The sequence below is a fragment of the Mastigoproctus giganteus genome, chromosome 1 (genome assembly GCF_048544385.1).
Source record: "Mastigoproctus giganteus isolate SK-2022 chromosome 1, ASM4854438v1, whole genome shotgun sequence".
Lineage (NCBI taxonomy): Eukaryota > Metazoa > Arthropoda > Arachnida > Uropygi > Thelyphonidae > Mastigoproctus > Mastigoproctus giganteus.
The window spans coordinates 197629519-197651061 of record NC_143575.1 but is presented as its reverse complement, the minus strand read 5'-3'; the positions used below and the strand labels follow the sequence as shown (position 1 = coordinate 197651061).

Here is a 21543-nt window from a genome sequence, read left to right as displayed (position 1 = left end):
AATAGTTACTTTTGTGTATTGCTAGTTAATCAATTGACATTTAGTTTATGAATTGGTAATTAATTGTAATTATTTAACTAATTTATCAATTAAATTAGTTCAATTAACTAATTAATCATTTGGTAATTATTTGTTAATAAGATAATTTACTTTTCACTTCTGTTAATGATAGAAAAAAGAAAAAATTCAGTGAATTTAAAAATAAAAACACTTGCTTGAAATTTAATGCATTGTATACATTAACTAATTTTTTTGAATTTGTTTCTATTGTTCATTTTTTTTTTTTTTTTTTAAATTTTACTTTGAAGTATGATTCCTGTAATTTTCCACGTATTTGTATATGGTTTGATCAACTGTGCCACTTTGAAATCTGTTGTTAGTAAGGGACATGATTTTCAAGTTTGTAGTGTAATTTTTTCGGATTTGCAAACTTTTATTTATGTGAATGTTAGCATTTTGATGATTCATTGGATGGTTCAATTTAAAATTAACATAACATCCAGATTCCGTCCTTTTTTTTTTCTGTATGTCTGGATAATAATGGAAGTTTTTCTTCCTCCCCTGAAACATCCAAAAATGGAAGTTCTCCATCTTCCAGTTCTGTTATGAACTAAATCGTTTTATGTCAGTTAGTCATCTATTACTCAAAAATTTGCTTTAATTGTGGTTCCTCAGAGAACTACCATTTTTAAAGATGGAAAACTTCCATTTTTGGTTGTCTTGGTTGAGAGGGGAAAAAATCTCATTATTACTAGAATGGCAGAGGGTTCATGGGGGTTTGGAAAAACCTATCGATTCAGAGTTGGATTTAGATAGATTTGTTTAGAAGAGAAATTTAAAATAAAAATAAATTGTTTTTCTATTTTTTTGTTTTCAAAATCAGTGAACCATTCAAAAAATTGCAGCTCACCACTGATTGTTACTCAGGTACATTGGAAAATGATGGAATCCAAATGTTACACTAAATGTTATGAAAATGATGAATCCAAATGTTACCATTTGATGAATATTAAAAAGAGCAATATCAAATTGTGATCTGAAAAAAAAATTAATGATAAACTTAAACACATCTCCATAATCCTTGCTAACAATGGTTTTGATGGGTCATGACTGACTAAACCATGTGCAAATACACAGAAAATTACAGGAACACTACTTCATAGGAAAATAAAACAAGTTAATTAATGTATGCAGTGCCTTACATTTCAAGCATGTTTGATTCTTTTTCTTAAATTAAATTAATTTTTTTTGTGATTAACAGAGGTGAAAAGTAAATATAGTTATCTGCTTATCAATTATTTACTATAATTTTACAGAATGCTTAATAAAACTATAGTTTTATGTTCTTTAAACTAAACCATTCAGTTTAATTACAACTGTATAATAAAAGGGCACCTCCTTAGCCAGGTGGGAAGGAGCAGCAGTGCGTAGTACACGCTTCTTGATTAGACCGGGGTTCGAGCCTGTCACCACCAAATACGGAGGATGCGGAAAGGTCCGGGAATGACCACCGCATATTCCCGGAGCAGTATGGCCTTAGTTGCTAATGCCTAAAAAACCAAATAACAAACAACTGTATAATATTTATTGCTCTGTTTCTGTATATGTATTTGTTTTAAGTCTCTTTTCTCTCTCCCTCTCTATATATACAGGGTGTCTCAAAAATATTGGTACAAACGTTTAGGGGAGGTAGGTAACATCTAAAGGAATGTGAATCGCATAGGAACCCATAACCAGAAACGTCATGGGAAAGTAGTAGCAGAGGCATAAGAAGAAGAAATGACACAAGACAGTAATTGGTGGCAAACATTTATTTGACATAATATTAACAATGCAGTACGAGATGGATGCATTTCATGATGTTACAACAGATGCTCGAAGGTTCCACCATGAGATGCGATGCATGCGTGACACTGACGCAGCATGGATTGGCGGACACGGTCGAACACACCTGGAGTTTCTTTGGCAGTAGCAGCAGCGCGGACGAGTCTCGCCACAAGATCCATTTCCGTCTCCACAGGTGATTCATACACGATAGATTCGAGGGCCCCCCCCACAGAAAGAAATCAAGGCTCGATAAATCAGGTGAGCGTGGGGACCCGTTAGACAGGGGAAGCGATGTTGTGCCGCATGGGGGTGCACACCGTGTGGGTTGTCGTGAGCCCACACGTGAGCATTGTGCTGATTGAATAAGCCTTCCTGAGTGAAATAAGCCTCATCCGTGACCAAAACATAGGCTGGAAAATTCAAGTCTTGAACACTTTCTTGGAGAAACCACTGCGCAAAAGCCACACATGCAGGATGATCTTGGGGGAGCAGTAACTGAACCCTTTGGAGATGGAAGGGGTGTAAGGAATCGTCATGCCAGACATGCTGTACACTGCAACGAGACGCTCCTAAGGCAGAGGCAACGGCACGTGTACTGGTGGTAGGATTATTCTGGACAGCATTCAACACATTTTCTTCCATGGCGGGAGTTCGTATTGAACGTGGCCTGCACTACTCCTGTTACCTCTAAATGACCCATAATCGCACAAATTTTGATGCACCGCCCAAACAGATGGTTTGTTTGTTTGTTATTTGGTTTTTAGGAGCATTAGCAACTAAGGCCATATTGCTCCATGGATATGTGGTGGTCATTCCCTGACCTTTCTGCATCCTCCGTATTTGGTGGTCACGGGATCGAACCTCGGTCTCATCAAGAAGCGTGTGCTACGCATTGCTGCTCCTGCCCACCTGGCTACGGAGACACCTTAAACAAATGGTGGTCCGGTACATGTCTGTCTGGGAAGTGTTCTCCATAAATTCGTTGAGCAGCTCATCCATTGCCCTCTGCTAATCCATACACTAGTTGCATGTCTGCCAGCTCACAGTTCGTATATCGATGCATGCTCTTCATGCGGCGGCTATTGCTTGAATGAGTAAACCAGAAATTTTCCCTCTTGCGAACTGATGAACAGCGCCGTGTACCGACTTACGGTGACATTTCTGGTTAAGGGTTCCTATGCGATTCACATTCCTTTAGATGTTACCTACCTCCCCTAAATGTTTGTACCAATATTTTTGAGACACCCTGTATATATAAAGCAATACTACATTCATAAGTCTGATTTTAATGACATTTGGAATGGCTTGACTAATATTTTTGATAGTTCCAAATATAAAATTCCATGAAAATCTCGCCACTGACAGTGTCAAGTTGTTATTTATATATATATATATATATATATATATATATATATAATTATGTAAATGCAAGCAGTCACAGCTCCATAAAAGGAATAGGAGAGGAAACTGTGAGAATTTTTAACAAATATGATTGATGTGGTCTTTAAACAAATAAGCAAAATGGTGAAATATTTTAATTGAAGTGATTTCCCCCCAACTAGGAAAAGGCACTGTATATACAAAAACTTGTGGATATTGGAAAATGTGTGTTGGAGAGATAGGAAATTATTTGAAACTAGTATTGGCATAATAGAATAATTTTACAGAACAGAGATATCAATAAATGAAATTTTCTTTTAAATAGTTATTTTTTTTTTAATGATTAAATTTAAAAATTTACTACTACTGCTAATAATAGTAATAATAATTCTTTTCTAACAGTTACTCTCTCTATACAGCTCATATCTTCCCTACCATGGAATATGTTCCTAAATATGGCCCCTAAAACCTCTGTCAAGGTTTTTGACTTCATTCAAAAGAGGTCAGTCAGGTTAATTAATGACCCATTTTTTTACAAAGTCTCTCCACTCTGTCTTATAGATGTTCAGTTTCTGCTTCATGCTTTTTTATAGATACTTCAATGTGCTCTGTTCTGAATTTGCATTTGTAATCACCCCCCCCCCCAACTCTCTTCAAAACTAGTCTGAATATATGTTGAAGCCAGTCAGCATCAATTCATTATCCAGCTTCAAATTCACAAAATCAACTTTATTTGTTTTTCATTTATCCTCTCTACTTGGAACAACCTTCCTTCATGTGTATTTCTTGAAAATGACAATCTGCAGAAAATCAAGTCTAATGTCAACAAGTGTCTTTTGTCTTCTCAGCCTTCAACCCATATGTGGTAGTACTATAGGTTCTAATACCTTTTGTGTTTGGGCTTTTCACAAAAGAAAAAAAAATCAATATTCATTTGTTAAAAATAGTCATTAAGCTAATCTGAAATTGAATTTTAGAGAAACTTTGGATTGTTTAGTATAGTGAAAAAAAAAAAAAAATAAATATATATATAAAAGAAATGCTCTTGAAAAGGGTTCAGTAAGTTCTAAGTGAATAAATTTGAAAGTATATGAAAAATAAAAAACAGTTTTATAATGTAGAATTAAAATCTATACAAAGAAATAAAAACATACACCTCTCTGTTTTGGCAACATCAGTTCATTCCAAAAGAGTTTCTTCCAGATATATTTTAACATAAAATAATAAATGAAGAAATAAATCTATTATTTTCTAGACATATTCATGATATTTTATTTATTTATTTATTTATTTTTTTTTTTGAAGTGTAATATTTAATTTTGTAATTCTGTATTTTTATGAGAAACAAAACTAGAAATTTCACAAAAACTGTGGGTAATGGAAAATTTTCTCCCAAATTTGCGATCAGCATGAAACAAGTTATGTACACATTGTTTTACATTTCAGGTGTGTTCACTTATCAAATACTAGGGTGATTAAAAATGATTAAAGCGGTTAAAACTTTATTTATCAAGAAGCATTTACCATGGCTACCCATCACATGAACATCACTATCATGGATTTTCTATTCCAAAAGTATAAAACTTTTGCATTTTGTTGCATTAAAACAAAGCTGCCACTTTTTTGACCATTCCCAAAGTCTATTTAAGTTAGGGCTTGCAAACCGGTTTTATAAAACCGGTTAAATCGGTTTTCATATTGAGTTGTTAAAACCGAAACCGAGCTTCTAAAACCGGATTCGAATATTTTCATAGTTAGCCCTCGAATATAGTTTTTTGTTACACACATTTTCTTTTGTTTGTTGGTTTGTCTGGATCATTCAACTGCTTTATGTTTTAAACATGTTTTTTTATTTTATTTCAAGGTATGAATCTCATGGGCAATGGGCCAAATCTAGGATGGAATACCTTTTATCTTCCCACCTGTATCATGGCACGTTGCAGGTGTACTCATTTACGACTGAATGAGTCGGAGCGATAGCGTTCTTTAACTGCTCAACATTTCTCCGTTCCATCTATCTTGTTCGCCAGGCAAGTTATGGAACGCGCCTTATTGATGGTTACCCACTAGAAACCGATTCGCTAAATATTGCATCAAATTTCAATCGTAGAAAGTTTTTTGCTTCTTTATTCTTATTAAATTTGCGATCAAATGTTCTCCAAAAAGCAGCTTCACCAAATTTAGCTTTTATGTAATTTTGAAAATACAATAGATTTAATTGGGGAAAAAAAATTGCGAGTAAATAAATAAAAAATTTCTTTCGTGAAAATTTTGAAACTTGCCTCGTTTAGACTCTTCATTCAGTGCTTGCGGGAGTGACGCATAGTATTGTGCCTTTGTTATCTTCAATATTTTTATTTAAAATTGTCGGTGATATAAATTCCTACTAATTAATATTTATTACTCTTATGTCTAAGATGAAATCAAATGTATGGAATTATTTTGCTCGAAAAAGCAAAGATGAAACACACTGTTCGAAATGTCAGAAGATAATGAAGTCGTCTGGAGGATCTACATCATCTTTGATGTTGCATTTAAAGAAAATGCATCAGATTGATATTAAACATGGTTGTGATCTGAAGTGCCGAAAGGACCTCTCACTTCGACCGTGTACTTAGAAGAGTTGTTTGTGAGAAAAAGATCAAGTGTGTTGGCTGTATGATTAGGATTGTCCGGTTTTCTTGTAGGTAAATGAACAATCTGTGCAAGGTCATTAGTAATTGCAAAAGCCTCAGCATCTCGACCAGCTTGGTCGGTGTGACTAGAAAACGGAAGCCAGCTGGAGTTGTGAACATTAAAATCATCAAGGAAAATTACCACACTGTTAGGAAAGTTGGACTGGAGAAAGTCAAGTTGCAAAGAGAGGAAGTTAAAGAGCTCCAAGTGATTAGTGGAGTTGGGAGAAGAGTAGATACAACAGATGAATTTGGCACAATGAGGTAGAAAGATTTTAAGCCAGAGAAGATCAAGTAGAGATTCCAAATTGCCAAGTCTCTGACAGGGAATATCAGAACGGACATATGCACAAGTACCACCTTTGAGGCGAAAGAAATCATACAGCTAATAATTTGGGCATCTGAGATGAGCAGTAGTTGAATCAATCGATAACTGAGATTCTGTCAGAAAATGTACATGGGTTTTGGCAGACTGCAAGTGGAAATGGACATAGTCGAGATTAGAATTGAGACCATGTATATTTGTGAAATGAACAAGGAAGTGTTTGGGAGGTTTAGATAAGCTTGCTCTATTAGTTTGACAATTTATGGTGTATTCAATAGTAAGAAAAAGTGGGCAGCAGGACATGCTATATGAAGTAATGAAATTTTTGGATATGGTGTACACATGGTAAGAAGATCCTTGATATAATGTGGGTGCAACAATGCTCCCCGCATACACATTACTCGGACTCCCTCCAGTTACTATCTGAGAGTAGAGGTAGCAAGATTATACACTAACTGATCCAGAAGCTATTGGTAGAAAGTTACCAATAGGTTCGTTCCGGTGTACTAACTAGTGGTTGGTCTGCAAACACTGTTTTAGAGCTGTACCCTCGAGATGTAAGGAATATTGGATCTCGGCACGATGTTCATCATAACCTCAAAAGACATCAATAATACTGCATGATGGAAGAGATAGGGAAGGATTGACTGGAACTTAGCCCTAGAGACTAAACATGAATTCCACCACTTCAAGCCTCCAATAAGCAAAGTGGTGGTATTGCATTGGTTGATGAGTCATCTACCACCTAGTACTGCCTGGTATTGTTTTCTACATCAGCATGTTCGGGAGGCAACTAGAGGGAGTAATACTCTTGATTTGATTATCAGCAGTGATTCTTCATGCATTAAGAATCTGCAGATAAATGAACCACTAGGTGGTAGTGATCACAGCGTGCTGAAGTGGGATTTACTCAAAAAGGTAACTACCATTAGGGGTAAAGGGAAGGGTTATTGCTTCCGTAAAGGCGACTACGATGGACTGAGACAGTATTTAAATTCTATACAGTGGGACCAACTGATGATGTTACCAACAGCAAATTCAAAATGGGAAGCATTCAAAGAACTTATCTTGGAATCTACTAGGCTTTACATACCAACCAAGAAATATTGTTCAAGGTTTAGGCCAAAATGGATGTCAGACGAACTAATGAGGCATATGGCAGAGAAGAAAAATGCATGGGATACTTACAAATTAACACATGACACAGAAGCCTATGATAGATACAAGTTGATATGCAACCAAGTTACAAAGGAGGTTAGGCAGGCGAAGGCAGATTACGAGAAATCTTTGGCAAGGGATGCAAAGAAAAACAGCAAAGAGTTCTTTACTTATGTAAACTCTAGAAGGAAGGGGATGAATCAGATTGGTCCACTTGATATTGATGGGTCAACTGTTGATGATCCTGCTCAGGTAGCTAACAAACTAAATGAATATTTTGCATCGACATTCACACATGAGGAGTTATTCAGCAAGGGGAATGCCAGAGGTGTATTCAACTCTAGCAGTAAGCTACAGAATCTTGAAATAACTGGGAGTAAAGTGGAGGAGAAACTGTTGAAGATAAAAAAAACACAAGAAAGGCACCCGAGGTGGATGGGATCTATCCAGTTATATTAAAGGAGGCAGCAAAGGAAGTAAGCAAACCCTTAGCCATAATTATGAGAGCTTCCTTGGACTCAGGGGAGGTACCCATAGACTGGAAATGTGCAAATGTGACCCCAATTCACAAAGGAGGATCAAAGGCTGACACAAGTAATTATAGACCTGTGAGCTTAACTTCTGTTCCAGGAAAATTAATGGAGGCACTGGTTAAAGAAGCACTGCAGGATCATTTAGACAAGACTTCAGTTATAGCTCAGACACAGCATGGTTTTGTTAAGGGGAAGTCTTGCCTGACCAACTTGATTGGATACTATGATGCAGTCACAAAAGAACTGGATGCAGGGAATAACTGTTATTATATACTTGGATCTTAGAAAGGCTTTTGATACTGTTGCACATGGAAGACTGCTACACAAATTGGAGCAGTGTGACATTGGAGGCAAATTGCTGCTATGGATAAAGGGGTGGTTGAGGGGGAGAAGACAGAGAGTGGTAATCAATGGACACTGCTCATCATGGACTAATGTTATTAGTGGAGTCCCTCAGGGCTCAGTGTTGGGTCCATTATTGTTTTCTGTATTTATAAATGATATTGATGATGGTATATCAAGCTTAATGTCGAAGTTTGCAGATGATACAAAGGTTGGCAGGGTTGTCAAGGACACTACTGACACTATGCTGCTGCAACAGGATCTGGAAATGTTGAGCAGATGGGCTGAGAGGTGGCAAATGAAGTTTAACATTGACAAATGTAAAGTACTACACATGGGAAACAGCAACCCCAGAGCAACGTGTCAACTCTGTGGTACTACACTGACAGTGGTAGAGAATGAAAGGGACTTGGGGGTGGTTGTGCAGGCAAATATGAAGTTCTCTGAGCAGTGCAGATGGGCTGCAAGAGTAGCTCATGGAGTATTGTCAATGATATACAGGAATTTTTCCAGCAGGGATAAGGAGGTGATTATTCCATTGTATAAGGCAATGGTCAGGCCACACCTAGAGTACTGTATACAGGTCTGGAGGCCTCATTTCAAGAAGGATGTAGAGCTGCTGGAACGAGTACAGAGAAGGGCAACAAGATTGGTGAATGGAACAAAGGGGTGCTCTTACGAAGAAAGGCTTAAGTTTTGCAAATTACAGTGTCTGGAGACTAGGCACCAGCGAGGTGATCTGATAGAGGTGTATAAAGCCTTGAATGGTTTAAGCATGCTCAATGCTGATGGGATTCTTCCTCTAGCTCCGAAAAATCACCTGAGAGGGCATAAATTCAAATTGAGGAAAGACAGATGTAGGATAGACGTGCGGAAATTTGCCTTTAGCCAGCGGGTGGTTGGTTGGTGGAACAGACTCCCATCCCTTGTGGTGGAGGTTGATAGCCTAAATAAGTTTAAGGCTCAGCTGGACAGGTATTTTGAACGAACAGAGGGGTGAAGTGGAAGTGGTTTTTTTTTTTTTTTTTTTTTTTTTTGGCTGATGCTGCATAAGCTTGCTTTCTTGCATCAAATGCCTCTACTAATGCTAATGCTAAAAACAAGATAACAGTGAACCTCCCTTAAAAATGGTAAGAACATTAGAAAACTATATCGTTAAAAAATCTATGGAAGAAGAGATTTCAAAATTAGCTGCTTTAGATGAATTTTCTTTTAATTCAATTGCCAAGAGTGAGTCTATACAATCAAGCCTTCACCTTCAGAGAAATAAATACGATAAATTACCACCAGCCTCAGTGAATGGAATTAAAAATATGGTTCTGAATTATTATAAAACTAAGAAAGAAGAACTCATTCAGCATTTCAAAAATTCATTGGTTATGGGGGCACGGTATTCATTGACTCTAGACGAATATATGTCTATACAAAATAAAAGGTATATGAATATAAATGTGCATTCAAAAGACAATCATTGGTCGTTAGGTCTTATTGAGATTAATGGTTCACTTGATAGCAGAAGAACTGAGCAAATTATGAATGGACACTTGAAGGAATTTGGTTTGAACTTGGATGAGGATATTGTTGCCTGCACCACCGATGGAGCAGCAATGATGATTAAGTTTGGCAAGAAAATTACGCCTAATTATCAATAATGTATAGCCCATTGTATACATCTGTCAGTTATAGATGTACTTTATGAAAAAGCAATCAATTATAGTGCTACAGTCTCTGAGTCTCCCAAAGACAATGAAGAAAATGAAAATAATGAAGAAAGTAGTTTGTTTGTTTGTTATTTGGTTTTTAGGAGCATTAGCAACTAAGGCCATATTGCTCCGGGATATGCGGTGGTCATTCCTTGACCTTTCCGCATACTCCGTATTTGGTGGTGACGGGCTCGAACCCCGGTCTAATCAAGAAGCATGTGCTACGCACTGCTGCTCCTTCCCACCTGGCTACGGAGGCGCCCGAAGAAAGTAGTGATGATGAAGTTGAAGAAAGAGAGCAAGGCATGCTTTATCAAACCAACGTTACCGATGAGTTCATTTATTTCTTCAATCTAATGCCAATATTGCACAAACTATTAACAAAGTCAGAAAAATTTGCAAGCTTTTTCGAAAATTGCCTACCAAAAATGACGTATTACAAAATTTTGTTAAAGCAAAATTTAATGGGAAAGAATATAAACTTATATTAGATTGCAAGACTAGATGAGATAGCACATTCTATATGATTGAGAGATTTTTGAAATTGAAAAATTGCATTCCAAATGCTCTATGTGCAGTACTGTCAATTGAAGCTGTGTCTGACGATGACTGGAAAACACTTGAATTGCTATGTGAAACTTTGCGACCAGTTGAAATGATTCTTCAATAGAGTCTTCAATAGAATTTCTGCTTGCTAAGCTTGATACAGCAGAAAACCCATTTGCTTTAAAGTTTCACCAAAGCCTTTTGCAGCGTTACAATGCAAGTACGAAATTGCCAAACTGTAGCTTTGCTGAGCTATCTACACAACCCCAAAAAGTTTAGGAAAGAAGATTCAGGTTCAAGAACTTTTGATGTTCCAAGTAAGCAAGTTTTGAAAAAGCATGCTGAAGAGATTTATCAGAGATTATTTGCAAAACATTCCGAAGGAGTCTTAGCGTTGAATGAAGAAACTGAAAATAAACAAACTGTTCTTTTAGAAGAAAACAAAGACTCGTCTAGTTCCGATGTTGGTTTATTACACTATCATACTCATGCTAGAGTATGATAGTGTAATAAAGAGATTAACTGAAGAGCCTTCAAAATATCCGAGTGAATTGGAAATCAGAAAAGAATTTAATATTGTGGAGGCAACTAGCAGTAGAAGTGAAAAGCTGGAGAAAGTTTATTTTATAAAGCACTGCTGACCATTAAACCAACAAGTGTCCAATCTGAGAGAGTGTTTTCGATCACTGGTCTCTTTAACACAAAAATAAGGTCAAGTCTATCAGGAAAAATGCTTAATATACTGTGTTTTTTAAAGGATCATTTTCAGAAAAAAGCTAAGCAATAAATAGTAAAGTAATTTCCCCAAGCTGTTTTTTTTGTCACATTATTTATTATTTATTTATTATTAAAGGGCTTATTATTTTTTTGTTTACTATACTAGAAGATAGTTTTTATTCAAAAGATTTGAATATAATTTGTAATTTTGTATAATCTCAAGCTGGTTACTTTTTTGGAGCATTTTAATTTTTTTATTTTTTTTTTACTATAAGAGGTGATAGATTTTATTTAAAAAATTTGATTACGATTTGTACAATCTACCCAAGATAAAATAAATACCAGTGTTATAAGCTTTTAATTATTTTCCCTAAGTCTGAGAAAATTGGTTTTAAAACCTGTTTTAAGAATAAACTTCGGTTAAACTCGGTTTTGAAATTTCTCAGTTTTATGCAAGCCCTAATTTAAGTCATACTGAAGAAGCACTGCTTGCCACCGATCCTAAACTACTCTAACAATTTTGACATCATCTGCAAATTTTAATGTCATGTTATACCCTCCATCTCTTCATTGATGTCATTTAAGAAAATCAAAAACAATAGTGGCTTAATATGATCCTTGGAAAACCTAACTTCTTAAGAATCTGAAGAATAACCATTAGTCATATGTTGGAATCATCCTATGATTCCATGTTATATAGTAACCTCTTGTGTGGAACTAAGTGAGATGCTTTGCTGAAATCCAAGTGTACAATGTCGAAATTATTTCCTACTTCCAGTTTGTGAGTGACTCTGCCAAAATAGCTGACCAGTTAGGTTAAATAAGGTTTCCCCTTTACAAAAAAAAAAAAAAAAAAGTTTTGTGCCATAAAAACCTAAAATCATCACCATCATCTTTACAAAAACATGTTTTCTTCAGAAATGCCATTTCTATCTAAATGATTCTGTAATATATACTCTATCATTGCCTCCATGATTTTCTTACCACTGAAGTCAGACTGACTAGTCAATCTGACTTCAGAATTTTCTCATAGTTACCCAAATCACTCCTAGAACCAGCTTTATGTAATTGGCAATACATCAGCACTTTGGCAATCTGTGGGATCTCTCCCAAGTCCAGTAATACCCTCATAATTAACATAAATAAGGGTCTTTCTTCTGTAAAGATCAATGCACTCTCTTGCTGCTTTCTTCAAAATTACTGGATATATATTCCATCAACTTCAGGATTGCCTTTAGGCTCCAAAGTTTTTCTAACTAATGATCATGTGATATTTCAGTATTGATGAAAAGAGTATTTTGTGTAAAATTAAAGAAAAGCATCTGTTCAGTTAATTTGCAACATCAGCTGATTATCTAAGACTTTCCTGCACCCATTGCAGAAGGTTTGAATCTGTTTTGTGTGTCTCACCTTTGTCTTCACATACATGAAAAACTCCTTGTCTCTGCCATTTGCTTCTTAGACAGTTGTTTCTCATGATCTGCCTTTGCCAACATTACCTTTTCTGTTAAAGTTAAATGGTACTATTACAGATCAATTTATAACTATTATAGGCTTCAGTACTTTTTATCACTGCAAATTTCTGCTGAATTCTGGCTAGTTAATTATTCATCCATCTCGGAATCCTACTTGTTATATATATATATATATATATATATATATTTAGTGATATATATATATATATTCATCACTTCTGTGAATATTGCTCTAAAGATATTCCATAATTCTAATGTATGAACCCTTTCTCCGCTATCTGCCCAGTTGAGCCCATGTAGCATCTTAAACTGTCATAGTCCCCTTTCCAGAAAGTAAAACCCATTCCTTTGCTTTTAACAATTGCTATCTCTCTCTTCGTCATCGAACTTAGAACTCTGTGTTAACATACTGCAAATTGTTTTTGTACTGTCAGCCCGACGATGTAATTAATTTTGTGGGCGATGATCAGGTCTAGAGATTATGGTGTTTATTGAGCATTTTCCTGTAGAGATAGGGAGGTCATAATTCCAGTGTACAAGGCAATTAAAAAAAAAAAAAAGACATCATGCTTCTAAGGGTTTAGGCACAGGCAATGTGCCTGGTGAGATTGGCAAAAGGGTATCCATATCAGGAAAGGCCTTGTTTTGTGATTTATAGAGCTTGGAGCTAGGTAGTTTAGTTGGGACCTGATTGAAGTCAGTAAGGCTCTGAAAGGGTTAGTAAAATGAATCTGTTATGATTACAGAACTCAGTGCCAGAGATTCAAATTATGAGAAAAGAGATTTAGATTGGATTGCAGTAAGTTTTATTTTACCCAGTGAGTTATTAATTTCTGGAATAAGTTACCATTGTAGGTAGTTGAGTCTGACAGCAGTGAAGTTCAGAGGTCAGCCGGATAGTTATCTATGTGAGGTAAGAAACACATAGGTTGTTTATTTTCTTTTTGTTTTTGTTTACTTTCATAATCAGCACAAAAATCATCACTATAATTACTAAGATTACTCAAAGGAGAAAGTTATTTTTGTATAGTGTTATAAAGGCATGTTATATTTAATATTCTACACTGTATTGGAAAGAATAATATTATGCTAATGCTTTATGAAATAAAGCACTAGTATAATATTTATTCATTAATATTAATTCTTTTAAAGCATAAAATTAATGTTTTTCTGTAATTATATGGTTATAACTTAGTTTTGTGATTACTTTTAGGTGAGGCTGAGCAACATTACAAAAAATTATATTTAGGTAAGTTCAGTTCTTTTTCAGTAAATATTGGTTTGTTATTTATTTGTATATATTTATATATTTTTTTTTCATAGTATGTTTTTTATCTCTTTTCTTTAGTAAAATCACATTTTCCACTATAAACATTTTTTTATGATTAAGAGAAATATCATTAGAAAGAAAGAACACTAGTAAACCTAGTATGAATTACTTTTAACTTTCCATCACTTGCACCATCAATTTAACAAAAATGTTTGTGTTGTGTGCAGCATCTGGGATACATCCCTTTTTAATTATAAAAAATAACCCCAGGGGCTCACATCTCGTGAGTATGGGCATGACACACCTAGGGTCCTAAGCTGGATATCATCATTCTTCTCTTTTTTGGTGATTCCCTTTTCTGTCTCTCTCTCAGGGTGGCTCAGGAATTTTTTTTTTTTTTTTTTTTGGCTGGTTCAGCATAAGCCTAAGGCTTCCTTGCACCATATAGCTAATAATAATAATAATAATATTAATTTAGTAAATTTTTTTTTAGAATTTTCAAGGTCACTTTTTTCCCCAGATTGAAAACAGGCACTTATATGGCCTTTGGTAGATGCAATCTATATCTATACTTTTGTCAGTTGTTTATTTTTAGCTGATGAAACTTCTATGGCAAAATTAAACACCTGTCACTGGCATCTAATGGATGTCACTTGGGAATAGAAGTTGCTCAGAAGAAAGATAGACTTTTGTTTTGTTAGCCTGGCATCTGTTAAATGCCAAAAAAAAAAAAAAAATCATAATATATTGAAATGAAAACAAAATATTGTATAACCAGTTGTAGAATATTGGTGAGCAAAGGTATATTGGAGGATTTGATTTCATTTACAAATTTTAAAAGAATAACTGAAAAATTTAAAAATGTAGCATCTGTCAGATGCTACACTAGCAGCAGAAGGTTAATAAACAGTCTTAAATGAAGTAAGCAAGTTTCCTTTATTCAGATCTGATATCAGACAAGGAATCTAGAAACATCACCAAATTAGTTCAGTAGGGGTTTCGGTGTTAAAGTAAAACTATACAGGAATGCCTACCATTCTGATTTCTGGTAATCGGTATTTAGCACAATAAATTATATATTTAAAACAGTTTACATGGTTTACTAGTGTTTCTTCTTTTTAATAATAAGAATGTACCTGCTGCACATTTTATGATTTGAAAACGCTGAATGAACTGATATATATGGGTCACACGTGTGAGTTTTGTGTACAAAAATTAGGCAGAGTCTGGACTAAATTCTTGTTATAAACATGGTAGTGGACATGAATATTTCCTTGAGTGAATATGTTTATTCATCAGGTGATTGGTGATAAAGACATTGTAAATCGTAATGTATATTACTAGAGTTGACCTCTCCCAGACAATATAAGAAGGAACTAAGAAGATGTAGTGTCTACACCTAACAAAAGGTTGATTCTTTGTGGTATCAGACAATTCTAGAAGATGCATAATGAGATGTGAAGTGGCCCCAGTTCTGAATGTCAAGCAATTTCGGTGTAATTCATAGCAAGCTCCCCATAGAATGCTTGATATATTGTTCTAGAAAATAATTAAAAGTGAAATCTCTAATAAAAAGCCTAATTAATAGAAGGAAAACCACCTGCTATTAATTTATTATGTAACAAAGCTAACCTGATATTCTGATTTTAAGCCACTACTTTGCCTCCATGCGGAAAGGTATGGGTAGCACTACTTCTGCCTCCATGTGGTAAGGTATGGGTAGCACTAATTCTGCCTCCATGTGGTAAGACCAGAAGCAGTGCAGTCCAGAAACAGCCTCTTGAAATTAATACAATTGAGACAAAACCGGAAATAATTAGGTGTGGCAAATTGTTAGTCTTGATTAGGTGCTCAGTAGACTCAAACTGATTGATTATATATATAATTGTGAAGGAAAAGGATAAAACTAAACACCATATATAAAATGGTAGAAATATGCAGTTTGATTACTTTAAAAAAGCAGAATGTAGTGTTTTAGGAAATGTAAAGATCTTTAAAATTATGAATTGAGGACAAACATAAAAAAAACCTTACAGTGAATCTTTCAGTCATTCAAGGTTAGGCTATGGGTTTGTACAATGATTGTAAAATATATTTTGGCAAAAGTGTTGCTAATGCTTCAGAATTACAAGGCTAGTTCGGAAGGTTCAAGCATAGGGATATGTTGACCTACGTTAGATTGATTGATGGATCTGCTATTGCTGATAAACAAGCTACACTAGAATTTGTGAAAAATTTGTCAAAGGGCAGGTATTCTTCTTGTCAAAACTTTAATGTTTTGACAGAACGAGCACGGGAGTAGCCTGTGCGGACGTACATTTTTGCCGCTCCTGGAACAGAGAAGTTTTTTCTGATTTATTTTCTGTTTTATTAGCTTAAATTGGCATATTAACTTATTTTCTAGAGTAGCTTTATATTCCTATTTACGATACTTATATTAAAGTAACTTAGAAAAAGATTTTGTAGGTATTACTTAGTATCGGAAAGGGTATCAAATCCACGTGTTTACCGTTCGTAAATAGCCGCCATTGTTACGCGATACATAATATCTCGAAATAGATAGCATAAGCTTAATATAGTATAGTATAGTACATAATATTGTCAATTAACCAGATAATTAATCTTGTTGAACTTCATTGTCAATTAAATTGTACCTTTAACTATACATATAACGACTTGGGTTACGTAACATAAATAATTAGTAAAAAATAAATAATTAATACTTAACTTGATACGGAAGTTATATAAAGGGATTTCGTAAATAACACTCGATACTGAAACATAAATATAGCATTATAACTGTGTTGGGATATAAGTTTAGGGTTTTAATTTTGTACTGAAATTGAAATTTTATTGAAATTAAATCAAAATCATGACTCAGACCAGAGCAGCAAAGCAAAAGGCTCAAGCTAATGGGAGTGCTGTGGCTCAGGGGAGAACTGAGGGGGGGCAGTTACCCTCTGAATCACAGCCTATTAAAATGCACTACTTGCTTGATGTTTATGGAGCAGTCAGGTACGGGACATGACACTGCCATGGGGGATGTCTTTGTGTGTGTGTGCGGGATGCAAGGAGTATAAGGAAATCAGGCAACAACTCAACATTGTTATGGGCCTATATGAGAGCTTGAAGGACAGGGTGGATGCCCTCGAAGGATTAAAAGTGAGGGGCCCATCAAGCTCTCAGCTGCCCACACCAATGCCAGAGCTTGCACTTGGTCATCATGCAACACAGCGGCAGCCCCCAAGGCAGAATGTGCTGGTCCCAAAGGAATTAGTAGTTGTTGGTGACTCTATTGTCAGGGAAACGGGAAACTTGCTTTGTAAAAAGGATAGGTGGAACAGGACCAGGGTATGTCTGCCAGGGGCAAAGGTGATGAGGTTGTAGAGCGGATATCATCTTTTAAGGGCACAAAAGGTGATGTAGTTGTACACGTTGGCACTAATGATATTAAGAGTAGGAGACCGGCGGAATTACTTAACAAGTACAGGTCACTGTTGAAAAAAAGCCGTGAATTAGGGTTGAATTTGAAAGTGTCTGCAATTCTGCCCAGGCACGATAGGAGGGAGTATATGATGAGAGCCCTGTCGATCAATTCGGCCCTGGAAAGATTGTGCAAGGCTCAAGGGGTAGAATTTTTTTTCAGCCTGGTCTGTACTTGTTAACAGGAGAGACTGCTTCTACAGGGATGGGATACACTTAAATAGAAAGGGTGCAAGAATGTTTGCTGATGCTATCAAGGCAGTGTTAGGTGGGTCGGAAAACTGCTAGATTGGGGGGATACAAGGACTAATAGATTAACAGTAGCCACTGGCAGAGGTGCAAGTGATTCTTGCACTGCTTCTATTGGAATGAGCTACAGCCTGGAAAATAAGATGCAGGATAGTTCAGAGACTGCTGGGAATCATTGGGGGACAAATAAACACATAGGTTTTGTTAGGGTAGCTAAGAAAAAGAACAGGTGCTTGTATACTTCCGTGTACACCAATGCTAGAAATTTAGTAAATAAATTTGATGAATTTGAGGTATTGCTCAAAACATCAAAGGCAGATATTGTGGGGATTTCAGAGATGTGGTGTCACACATATGTAAGGAATGCAGAACTGGAATTTGGGGAGTACAATGTCTACAGAAAGGATAGACAGGATAGGAAGGGAGGAGGGGTTATGCTATTAGTTAAGAAATACATAAAATCCAAGGAAGTGAAGCTAGTCGACATTGCTGGACAGTGCAATGTCGAGTCAGTTTGGTGTGACATAAGCATTGGGAGATCAAAATTGAGAGTAGGAGTGTGCTATAGGCCTAATGACTCTGATGAGTATAATAAGAAACTGTAAGGGGAAATAGAGTGGGCCAGTAAATCAGAGAGTCTTATAATGGGGGATTTTAATTTCCAAGATATTGACTGGAATTTGTGGGTTGGTCACTCACACACTAGCAAGGCTTTTGTGGATTTATTGGATGATTGTTTTCTACATCAACATGTTCGGGAGGCAACTAGAGGGAGTAATACTCTTGATTTGATTGTCAGTAGTGATTCTTTATGCATTAAGAATCTGCAGATAAAGGAACCACTAGGTGGCAGTGATCACAGTGTGCTGATGTGGATTCACTCAAAGTGGTAACTACCATCAGGGGTAAAGGGAAGGGTTATTTCTTTCATAAAGGCGACTAAGGTGGTCTGAGACAGTATTTAAATTCTAAATAGTGGGACCAACTGATGATGTTACCAACAGCAAATTCAAAATGGGAAGCATTCAAAGAACTTATCTTGGAAGCTACTAGGCTTTACATACCAACCAAGAAATATTGTTCAAGGTTTAGGCTTAAATGGATGACAGGTGAACTAATGAGAAATATGGCAGAGAAGAAAAATGCATGGGATACATATAAATTAACACTTGACACAGAAGCCTATGATAGATATAAGTTGATCTGTAACCAAGTTACAAAGGAGGTTAGGCAAACGAAGGCAGATTACGAGAAATCTTTGGCAAGGTATGCAAAGAAAAACAGCAAAGAGTTCTTTACTTATGTAAACTCTAGAAGGAAGGGGATGAATCAGATTGGTCTACTTGATATTGATGGTTCAACTGTTGATGAGCTTGCTCAGGTAGCTAACAAACTAAATAAATATTTTGCATCGACATTCACACATGAGGAGTTATTCAGCGAGGGGAATGCCAGAGGTGTATTCAACTCTGGCAGTAAGCTAGATAATCTTGTAATAACTGAGAGTAAAGTGGAGGAGAACTTGTTGAAGATAAACACAAGAAAGGCACCTGGGGTGGATGGGATCTATCCAGTTATATTAAAGGAGGCAGCAAAGGAAGTAAGCAAACCCTTAGCCATAATTATGAGAGCTTCCTTGGACTCAAGGGAGGTACCCATAGACTGGAGATGTGCAAATGTGACCCCAATTCACAAAGGAGGATCAAAGGCTGACACAAGTAATTAGCATTAGCATTAGCATTAGCATTAGTAGAGGCATATGATGCAAGAAAGCAAGCTTATTCAGCATCAGCCAAAAAAAAAAAAAAAAAACCCTCTCCCATTTCACCCCTCCGTTCGTTCGAAATACCTGTCCAGTTGAGCTTTAAATTTGTTTAGGCTATCAACTTCAACAACAAGTGATGGAAGTCGGTTCCACCAACCAACCACCCGCTGGCCAAAGGCAAATTTCCGCACATCTATCCGACATCCGTCCTTCCTCAATATGAATTTATGCCCTCTGAGCTGATTATTCTGAGAAAGATGAAGAATCCCATTGGCATTGAGCATGCTCAAACCATTCAAAGCCTTATACCCTCTATCAGATCACCTCGCCGGTGCCTAGTCTCCAGACTCTGTAATTTGCAAAACTTAAGCCTTTCTTCGTAAGAGCAACCCTTTGTTCCATTTACTAATCTTGTTGCCCTTCTCTGTACCCGTTCCAGCAGCTCTACATCCTTCTTGAAATGAGGCCTCCAGACCTGTATACAGTACTCAAGATGTGGCCTAACCATTGCCTTATACAAGGGAATAATCACCTCCTTATCCCTGCTAGAAAAATTCCTGTATATCATTGACAAGACACCATGAGCTACTCTTGCAGCTCGTCTGCACTGCTCAGAGAACTTCATATCTGCCTGCACAATTACCCCCAGGTCCTTTTCATTCTCCACCACTGTCAGTGTAGTACCGCAGAGTTGATACATTGCTCTGGGGTTACTGTTACCCATATGTAGTACTTTACATTTGTCAATGTTAAACTTCACTTGCCACCTCTCAGCCCATCTGTTCAACCTTTCCAGATCCTGTTGCAGCAGCATAGCGTCAGTAGTGTCCTTAACGACCCTGCCAACCTTTGTATCATCTGCAAACTTGGACATTAAACTTGATATCCCATCATCAATATCATTCATAAACACCGAAAACAACAATGGGCCCAACACTGAACCTTGAGGAACTCCACTAATAACATTAGTCCACGTTGAGCAGTGTCCATTGATTACCACTCTCTGTCTTCTGCCACTCAACCATCCCCTTATCCATAGCAGCAATTTGCCTCCAATGCCACACTGCTCCAATTTGTGCAGCAGTCTTCCATGTGCAACAGTATCAAAAGCCTTTCTAAGATCCAAATATATAATATCAAAGTTATTCCCCGCATCCAGTTCTTTTGTGACTACATCATAGTATCCAATCAAATTGGTCAGGCAAGACCTGCCCTTAACAAAACCATGCTGCGTCTGAGCTATAACTGAATTCTTGTCTAGATGATCCTGCAGTGCTTCTTTAACCAGTGCCTCCATTAATTTACCTGGAACAGAAGTTAAACTAACAGGTCTATAATTACCTGTGTCAGCCTTTGATCCTCCTTTGTGAATTGGGGTTACATTTGCACATCTCCAGTCTATGGGTACCTCCCCTGAGTCCAAAGAAGCTCTCATAATTATGGCTAGGGGTTTGCATACTTCCTTTGCTGCCTCCTTTAATATAACTGGATAGATCCCATCCACCCCAGGTGCCTTTTTTATGTTTATCCTCAACAATCTCTCCTCCACTTTCCTCTCAGTTATTACAAAATCATCCAGCTCACTGCCAATGTTTACTTTACCTACATCATTCTCCTTCCTAAATAACTCCTCATGCGTGAATGTAGATGCAAAATACTCGTTTAGATTGTTAGCCACCTGAGCAGGATCCTCAACTGTTGAACCATCAATATCCAGTGGACCAATCTGATTCATCCCTTTCCTTCTCGAGTTCAAGTATGTAAAGAACTCCTTTCTGTTTTTCTTTGCATCCTTTGCCAAGGATTTCTCATAATCTGCCTTTGCCTGCCTAATCTCCTTTGTGACTTGGTTACAGACCAACTTATATCTATCATAGGCTTCCATGTCACCCATTAATTTGTATGTATCCCATGCATTTTTCTTCTCTGCCACATATCTCATTAGTCCATCTGACAACCATTTAGGCCTAAACCTTGAACAATATTTCTTAGTTGGTATGTAAAGCCTGGTAGCCACCAAGATTAGTTCCTTGAATGCTTCCCATTTTGAGTTTGCTGTTGGTAACATCATCAGTTGGTCCCACTGTATAGAATT

General features: G+C 36.5%; 1 protein-coding gene across 1 annotated transcript in view; it reads left to right on the top strand.

The window, feature by feature from the left end:
• LOC150091432 (leucine-rich repeat serine/threonine-protein kinase 1-like) overlaps window positions 1-21543 on the top strand; it is a 595643-nt gene that overhangs the window by 105063 nt on the left and 469037 nt on the right. The window contains exon 5 of the mRNA XM_090390319.1: window positions 13895-13930. Within this exon, the coding sequence (XP_090246445.1) occupies window positions 13895-13930 (36 nt within the window). The remainder of the gene's footprint in view (window positions 1-13894; window positions 13931-21543) is intronic.